This window comes from Vitis vinifera, chromosome 18 (genome assembly GCF_030704535.1).
Source record: "Vitis vinifera cultivar Pinot Noir 40024 chromosome 18, ASM3070453v1".
Classification (NCBI taxonomy): domain Eukaryota; kingdom Viridiplantae; phylum Streptophyta; class Magnoliopsida; order Vitales; family Vitaceae; genus Vitis; species Vitis vinifera.
Window position 1 is genome coordinate 9114093 of NC_081822.1, and position 9616 is coordinate 9123708.

The 9616-nt window shown below is 35.1% G+C and overlaps 1 protein-coding gene across 1 annotated transcript; it reads right to left on the minus strand.

Moving 5' to 3' along the window:
* Positions 1-1241: 1241 nt before the first annotated feature.
* LOC109121419 (patatin-like protein 2) lies at positions 1242-3499 on the minus strand. The gene is made up of 7 exons (XM_010666282.3): positions 3259-3499; positions 2926-3110; positions 2612-2801; positions 2324-2485; positions 1934-2236; positions 1590-1762; positions 1242-1500 (listed from the first exon to the last, which is right to left on the minus strand). Exons 1-7 carry the CDS (start codon positions 3391-3393, stop codon positions 1407-1409), a joined length of 1242 nt encoding a protein of 413 aa, XP_010664584.1. The 5' UTR covers positions 3394-3499; the 3' UTR covers positions 1242-1406.
* Between the last annotated feature and the right edge of the window lie 6117 nt (positions 3500-9616).

Here is a 9616-nt window from a genome sequence, read left to right on the forward strand (position 1 = left end):
AATTAGTACAACTAGCAGTCTGCTTTGTCATGCTGTTGCATCCTTCTATTCTTGTATTTGTGTACTGGGGACAAATCGTTCTTTGTATTTGTGTACAAGGGACAAATCAAACCATGAGGATCACATGACAACACGACACCATGCTCATCACAAATGTTCATTTGCTCATGAAACATATGGAGCGGGCAACCAGGACAAATCGACTAATCATTACATGCACGGCATTATGTTCATGAAACATATGCTAAATATGGCGTAATAAATTTTAAAAAATAATTAGAGAAAGAGTGTACGTAAGGGAAAAAAAAAAAAAAAAAAAAACTAATTAAAAACATGATGAAGATGACAAGATGGTGAAAGAAATTTTTCACCAAACATTTGATTATTAACTATAGAAACATTTGACTATGTAACCCTGCTACCTTTTTTTAATATTGGGGTAGGTACTGTCGTTTCATCGAAAATGATGTTGTATTACTTGGCAAACAAAGATGGTGGTAAGTTTGGAATAATGCAATATATGATTTGCATGCTTTATTCCTTGGTAATATTATGATTTTTTACAAAAATATTCTTTAATCGACTTGGGCAGTGTCGGGTCTAGAAAGGCTGCATCAGTGCCTAGTGATTCTCAATCAGATGTATATCTGGACCATTAGGGAACCAAGATAATATTTTTGTGTTTGTGTCGCTGTTGTCCTTTAAAACTATTTAATAATTTGTTTTCTCATGCTTGTAGTTTTTGAAATAAAGTTAATTCAGGTAGACCAGTTTTTAATCAGACCTCAATGCAACATATCTTCCCATCCTACCCAAGAGAAGCTACTGAAAGCTCCTATGACTGAAGAGAGACAACAAGGATTCTATCCTTCTAGATCGACCTAGCACTCTCTTTTAGATTCTATCCATCTATTTGTTCTCATCTTATTTCTGGGAAGTTCTGTCTTACCCTAATTATCATATATATATATATATATATATATATATGTTTCAACCCATCTCAGTGTCTCTTGTAGATTTATAAAGGATATATAAGTATTATTTCTAGTCCATTCTAATTAATTGCCATTCCCATAATTTAGGTTGATACAAAAATAGAACTTATTCAAGAAAATAATAGAAATCATTCAATCTTGTCCTTAAAATGTTGTGAGAAATAGAGGTCGCACTAAATCACAATGAGTCTGAATTGCATAGACGCAAGCACAAAATCAAAACCATAGAAGAAATTCAGTAAAATCTATGGACTTACAATACCTTAATACTAAAAATGCTTAAATTGGTTATTAAAAATATCCCATTTGGGATTTATTTTTACAATAAGAATAGTGAATTAAAAGGCAGACAATCAGAAACGGGACTCCAACTTAACTAGAAATTCATTACAACAGTAGGAATCATTCATATCAGACAACGACCAATCCTTTAGAAGCGGCAGCATGTCCATGTGGTGACCTAGTATCTCTACGTTGCTTCTCTTGGGAGAGTAGTCTTGCAAAACTGAAAAATTAGAAGGATTTTTTATTATTATATGATTAGTTAATTAACTAAGAAAGCTCTAGAATAAAACTCTAAAAATAGTTAGATACCTTGTGAGAGCCTCCTCATTGGTCTCGTGATTTGAAGGCTCAAAGATACCTGTATCCAGGTTAACCCTTGAGACCCTTTTCTTTAACAACTCCTCACCAATTTTCACAAGATCATCCAAATTTTCCTTTGTGGCTATGTCGACTGATGATGTTATACCCCTCAATGTATCATCCTGTATTTACCCTTTGTGTCAGTATCAGTGGTAGACAAGGAACAGAAGAAGCAATTGACTTTCAGATATTTTTAGGACTGAGGAAATTATGAAGAAGAACAAAATTTAAATAAGAAATTTGACTTTGTAAGTGACGGTAAATTTATGAAACCACAAGCAGCAAAGCTGTACCTGTATCCGAAGATAGCTTTTTTCCGAGTGAAGGGCTTGAAAAAGCTCTGAAAGGTGTAAGTCGATCATATCTCCGCTTGCTTGGGTAAACACTTTCACTAAGGGGGTGGAACCACCACTGGTCAACCACCCCAACACACCCCACTTGGCTGCTTCATCAGCATTGTATTTTTCTTCGGCTTTTGATGACCCAGTTCCCAAGGATATTACTAGAAACCGGCCATAGTCCATAGGCTTTATAGGAAAGAAATCAGGACTACCCCGGATGATCTCCTTGGTCACTTCCCCAATAGCAACCAAAGTCTGAAACAAGAATCAATAATTAATTGAATTGTGAAAAGAAAAATAAAACTGGGAAGTCTAAGATGCAACTTCAAAGTTAATGAGTACCGGATTATTTGCAGCTACACCACCATCAATGAGGTTGAATTCTCTAACTCTCCCGGCAGGGTCTTTGGTTTCGAAATAATGAGCTGGAAGATAAGTGGGTGCTGCTGAGGTTCCAATACATATATCTGACAGTAAGGCATCTAAGCTTGGTCTGCTCTTCACCTAGAGCAGGGAAATCAAGCATATAGTATTAATATGAAAGTTATTATAGCTCCCGTCATTCATTACAATCTCTTAATTTTCATAGTTTGGATTAGAAGGAAATGAAATTGTGGAAAGAAGATGAACCTGATAAGTCGAAAATATTGTTGGCTGAAGGCGCTTGATGTCAAATGTTGGGATAACAACATTAGTAAGGGTCTGGTGTAATCGTGTTTCACCTAGTTTTTCTTTAACAAGGTTGTGCAGATACTTCCCATCATATTTTGGTCCTGATAAGGCTGTAACTACCTTTGTAACATGAGGAATTGGATCATGACTGCATTTAAAAGAAAGATCATGTTAATAACTACAAAAAATATTGAAGTCTAGTTAATTTTATATACATAAATACTAGCATCCTGTCATCTTAATCAAGATGTTCATCATGATATATTTGTTACCTGTGCTGTGGGAAGATCTTAGGGCAGTGATCAAGGTAGAAGTCCTTGATATCTTTGGCAGAAAACAAGGGTCGGCCAGTGTTTTCATTGGGAGTAGTTAGCATGGCAGTCACGAGGCCACCGGTGCTTGTTCCTGCAATCACATCAAAATAATCTGAAATTCTCGCATCTTCACCATCCAGCTTCTGCACCATGGCCAAACAATCTAGTGTTAGTACGTATAAAATATATCCAATATAGGATATAGGTTTCAGATTAGGAATATGCTAATTTTAAAAGGCAAATGGAAAAGCCATATTTTGTTATTATCATGTAAAACCTTATATTTCCTACCTGAAGCTCAGACTCCAGGAAGCCAAGGACTGTTCCTGGGATAAGCCCTCTTATTCCACCTCCATCGATGCTGAGAATGGTGATTAGATTTCCATAAGTTGGAGGCTGTAGGGGTGATTTTGGACCTTCTCCCATTAGGGATGGAGTGATGGAGGTATGAACTTGAGTGATAGAGGAGAGAAATGAGAGACTTGTTATTTCAAGAGACTTAGAATAGAATTGAAGTTTCTGCAGGAGACTTAGAAATGTAGAGAGACTTGGAGTTCTCTTTGATAACTAGACAGGAGTATTTATAGACTCCTTAGCATATATCCCTCATTTTTCTTGCTCATACTTTTCTAAATGGACCTGGTTCAAGTTGGACCGCGGATTCATCATTTGGGATAAGTTGAAAAGTCCACAAGCAACCAGTATCTTCTTGTTTTATAGAAGCTAGCCAAATGGTCATAGACATGACTCCTGGCAACTGTAGGTAAGACCAAAGAGAATAGCTGGTAAGAAGGATTAGGGGACTCAATAAAGGTTGAGATAGGATTTTTTCCTAACTAATGAAGTTTGTGAACAGGTCATGGAAACACTTAAGTCTTATGAAATGATTCTGGTTTCTAGCTATGTCTGGTGCAAAGAATCATGATGGAGACAAGGCTAAATGTGCAAACCAAAAAAAAAAAATTATTATTAAATGCACACAATTTTGTGTTTGTAAATCGATGTGCTTGACTGGGGATGCCGATGATTTTGAAAGAACACCAATCAGGGCAATGAAAAGTACTGGCCAACACGGCACTGTGAATGACAAGGAATGATAATTCAATGTTAAGCAGCAAGGTTTTATATAATTTCCTGTTAGACATGATTTTTTGACCTAATAAACTCATGCTTTTCATATTTAATATCTGTAAAATTGTACACACGATCATTGGCTTCTATAGTTTGTAGAAAACTACATGGTTTTCCAATACTTTTTATAATTACAGTTCTGAGTCCTGTGAATTTTAGATTATGTGCAGTGCAAAGACTTGGTTGACTGGTAGTTATGGCTAACTAAAAATAGGTTGTATTATATTAAACTACAAAAAGTTTTCAGTACTTTTATCTTTATCAATCTGTGTTAGGCACTTATTTAGCAAGGTTGGAAGTATGAAGGGTGACAGCATCCCCTATGGACTTCACTTTACCTCGACCAAACAGTGGTCAATTGGTATTTAAAAGTTAACTTCACATCTATGAACGAAAAAATCATGTTTGTTTATCATGGTTAGGCAAAGATGCAACGCATCCGTGAAGTGAAAAAAAGAAAGGACTGGTCAACTAAGGAAATCTGTTGGTTGCCGTAGTGAATTTGCGAACCATTCACTGGAAACTTCAAATTTCGAACACAGCATGGCCTATTCACTTTCATGTTGAGCTCAATCTAGAACAAAAATAATACTATTACAGCACTATTGGAACAGCTCTAAAGAATTGGGGATTGATGCTGGAAATACTTTGTTCCTTATGGTCTTTGCATGTTAATCTTAGCTGCTGGGCTTAGCTGGGCATTAATATTCAGAAATTGTGAGAACTCCATGCCTGCCCGTATTTCAAATCCCAAATTTGACCCAAACCCTAACTTAATTGAAAGCAGTTTAGATTTGATCTTTTCAATCAGTGCCCTTGAGTCCTTGACCATTCCACCCTTCCAAAGCCATCCCTTCGTTTCTATTTCATGGAAGCTAGCTATCTATGCTGTAATGCCATCAATCCATTCCTAACTCTTTGAGATGCTTTATCACCCCCAAAGTCCATTTGATTACATTTATTACTTATACAGACTTGATCTGATCAAGGAAATAAATAATGGACGCATTCTATACAATTTATTTAATGAACTCTACTTCTACTAAAAAGTTTTGTTTCATTATATGTAGCTTTGATCTCAACTTAAATATCTGCTGCAATTCATATATGAGATAGGGTTTTCTTGTCCTCATAGTTTGCACAACTTTCTACCAAAGAAGTTCACAATGTAGAGTATGATTTAAAGGCTGGGATGAACTGAGAAATGAGTCAATGTTGAAAATCTAAAGGTATTTATTAGTATAGTAGGGCAGTTTTGTATTGGTAATAAATCTGTTGTATTTTCTGTTTTGTTCTGTTTTGTAATCTGGTGAGTCACTTACGAGTGTAGTTCTTTAGGCTCTATATATAGGCATGCTTTTGGGTATTCTGAACTGATCTTCAGAAAACATGAATGAATAGAAGATTTTCGTTGTAAACCCTTTCCCTTTTTCTTCAGAAACAACAGTATTGAAACCCTTAATTAACTAGCATTTTTATTTACTCTGGATGAAGATGGGACTGAAGGAAGAGTGCTTGAAGTTAATTTCCTTTGTAACCCATCCATTTTGCTTCAGCTAAGATGAAGGAAGAAGAGAAATCAGCCAATATAAGGTAGATTCAATTGGAGTTAGCGTTCTCTTACTTTAGCTTATTGGATCCCTAGACCCAGCTAATTAACCAGGAGCACCACCCACCAGCAGTTTATGTCCATTGATAAATACAATCCTAGTTAGTTCTACACTGCCACGACCTTAACCCCTGCCTTGAACACCAGACCTTGCTGTCCGGGAACGCTGGCCAGTAATGGTTAATAGAGTCCTAGGGAAACCACAGAAAAATAAGACATTCATAGATTTTTACATACGTTCATGGACTCTTGTATTAACATTTTTGACTCGTGTAACATTTGAGGAAAAAAGTGTAAAAAGAAAATAAAGAAGGAAATTAATAGAAGAAAAGAAAATATGAAGAAAAATAAATAAAATTTTAAAATTAATTAATTATTTTTATATATTTTTTTAAAATTTTAACTAATTTTAAAAATATTCAAATTTTTAGTATTTTTTATTATAATTTCAAATTAAAAAATTATATTAAACTTTTTTTTTATTATAATTTCAAATAAAAAATTTCGGCACCCTAGTTTCTTCGGAGATTTCTCTCTTCAAATTCCTCTCTTCCCTTCAAATTATATTCTCTCCAGTTCCCATGGTTGGAACAGCAGCCAGTACTTGGGTATGCTATGTCATTTTGGTGGTGGTGGCGTTTTGGTGAGTTGTTTGTCACAAGCGCTCTGAGGCTGGTGGAGTAGTGGGGTTGGTGTGGCACTATTGTTTTGTAGGTGGGGATTGAAATGCTTAAATTCTGATTCAAGCTCTCTCTCATGTCTTTATTCTTGGACTTTCAGCGCCTATTTCTTCTGCCACAAAAGAGCACTATAGTCCTTCTGAAACTTTCACAATATTACCCACCATCAAACCTAAGATAATATTTCACCCAACTTGCCTCTTCTGTTTTTGATAAAGTAACAATCCGTGATTGTGTGGGTGCCAACAAAGAGGAAAATAATTAATTACTATCGAGTTTTAGATTTAATAACTGTAACCAAAGAAACTGGTTCTGGGTTCTTGCATTAAATTGTGTTTAAGCATCATGTCTAATTCGTTTCATTTGTTTTGCATTAAATTGCATTAAACATATACAACTTTTTTCATTTTTCGGATTGAACAAGTTGGTTTCTACTTTCTAGGGAGGATACTAGGTTTTGTGATAGTATGAAGCTATTTGATGTTTTAAGTGTGTAAAGAAGAAGTTAGAGGACTCCCTGTACTCTTTTGATGAAGTATGTATGGGCATTGAAGTCTTGTACGTTAAGCAAATAAAGAAGTTGTATATTGATATAATAATACGAGGCATGTACATATATAACCTTATGGAGATCTTTCTGGTCCACTTAATTTCAATGATGTGTATTTGCTTTGAATTTGAATTCTTGGATATGGCCATCTTTGGAGGAATACAATACTGTATGATCTAAAATTTAACAGTATCCATTTTCTTTGGCAAGAAGATAATCCCATAGAGAGTGTGGGAACTTTAGGTAAGAGGACTCTCAAAGAATTGTAGGTAAGAATAGTTAGGTGAAGTGGTCAAGCTGAACATGAGATGGATTATACTAACCAGTCAAAAACACTATGTAACAAAGGCGATACTTTGTTTATAAATAACTGTGGTTCAAGTGTCTAGCGACATGATAAGGGGGACATACCTGGTTGTTGCGATCAAGAATTGGTAATTGACATTCTGAACATACTTTATTATCATTAATTTTTTGTGAGAGGTGGTGCCTTATCTGGTTGCGGAGGAGTCAATTGGTGCGGCGATTAATAGGTAATGGCATTTCCATGTGCCAACAGCCAATAATACTAATGACCATGAAAGCGTCAATCAGGGTGGCGCTGATTGCAGGGCAACCTTGTGCATCAAGAATGAATAGTACTAGAGAATTCAACAAATTAAGGTATACCATTCTGTTATGCTTCCATAAAACTTTCATCGCTGAATGGGAGAATAGTTTGGTTTTGACAACTTAGACTGTAGAAGTCTAAGCTTCCATCTCGTTTTAGCCTAACTTTTTCCTTGTCCAATAGTTTATACTTTCTTTCTTATTTTCCGTAAATTTTTCGATGCTAAAAACATAGGCTTGTTCACACATTACTTCTAATTAAACAGCATGACAATAAAAGACCACTAGATGTTTTTCAGTTGCATCTCTTTCAGCAGGTTTCATAATTTTGAAATATAAAAGCAAAATCCTATTTCTTTTTCCCCTTAATCACTGCACCATGTATTCCAAGTAGTAATTCTGTTTTGAGCAAGATTTGCATTTCGTATGCATAACAACTTCCATATGCAGTTACTGCTCCTTGTGTGACAAATGGGGTTGAGAGTTGGGGTATGCTTATCCTTTTACTGTCATGGTGAACTGAGAATGGTTAGTTGTCCATAAGCTCTGGGGCTTTGTTGGGAGGAAGAGGAAGAAGAAGTCCTTTTACTGTCATAGAAAACTGAGAATGGTTAGGTCCATGAGCTCTAGGTCTTTTCTGGGAAGAGGAAGGCTAAAAGGAAGAAAAAGAAGATACAACTGATGTACGAAGAAGAAGAAGAAGAAGAAGAAGAAGAAGAAGAAGAAGAATCGTTGAATGGGCACCTAGCCTTCACCGTATCTTATTTGATAACTGGAACTGGGACTATATATAACTTGAATATTAAGGCATACTACTCAAATTTTCCACACTTGCCCTAACAAATAAAATAAGATTATTGTGGAAGATGCTAACATATATATCCTAAACTATTTTAAATGTTAATTGAGGAATGCAACATCACTTCAATATTGTTGTCTTCAAACAAGGCACACAACACATCAAGTTATCACACTACATGGCATTTATTTAATAATATACTAATTAATTGAACTGGAACTGATAAACTTCAATTTAAGATTATTTCTGATTAATTTGCTGCACATCCATCTGGGATTTGGCATCATGAAGGCGTTTCTCTTGTGACAGTACTTCTGCAAACCTGTGACATTGAGAGCAATTCGATCAGTATTAATGAATGATAGAAGAACAGGTGGCATATGTAGAGGGGCTTGTTTATTAATCCGGCGTATTGTTGTTTGTGATCACATGCGTTCTCATCTGAAATGAAATTACTATGTAGTTTTGATTCAATAATTAGTGGACAGAATTTTATACAGTAAACAGATTTACAATGAGAACTGAATCTAAGACTAATTTGATACCTCATGAGAGCCTCTTCATTTGTCTGTTCACTTGAAGGCTCCAAATTTGATACCACAATCAGTTGGCTTTATAGAAAAGAAATGAGAATTTCCCCCACAAATCTCGTTAGTCACTTCACCACTGAAAATTAAAGCCTGAAAGGGATCAATAGTAGGTCACAATTATTATAACAATTCATCACTCATTTGTTTTTCAGTAATAGATATACAATACTGGATTATTGGAAGCTACTGTTATTTCGACATTAAAATTAAGTGGGTGCCCACTAACCTAGTGTTTTAATTTTTATCCACTTATAGCCAATTAAAGAATGCCTAAAATAGTTACTAACTGTTGTAAGGATATTTACCCTTTGATGGAGTGGGTAAATAAGAATAAAACAATTATTAGAATAACACGTTCAGAATAGTTTTCTGAACGATTATTCTTAGCCCTATTCTCCTATCTATAAAAGAAAGATACAAAACCCCTTTTGTGAGTAAGTTCTCTTCCATCAATTAAAGGAAATAATTATGTGTATTAAAATTTGATAAGGAGAAGAAGAGATTAAGAATTTAAGGTTTACAAATTGAAGGGGATCTCTCTATTTAACATGGCTGCGTGTTCTTCAAACGGTATGTAATCAATTCTTTAAATTTTTGAGATGTGTTGAATTCAATGATCTTTAATTTGTGTGTTAATTTTCGCGTTAAATACTAACAATTGGTATCAGAGCCAAGTTGAAT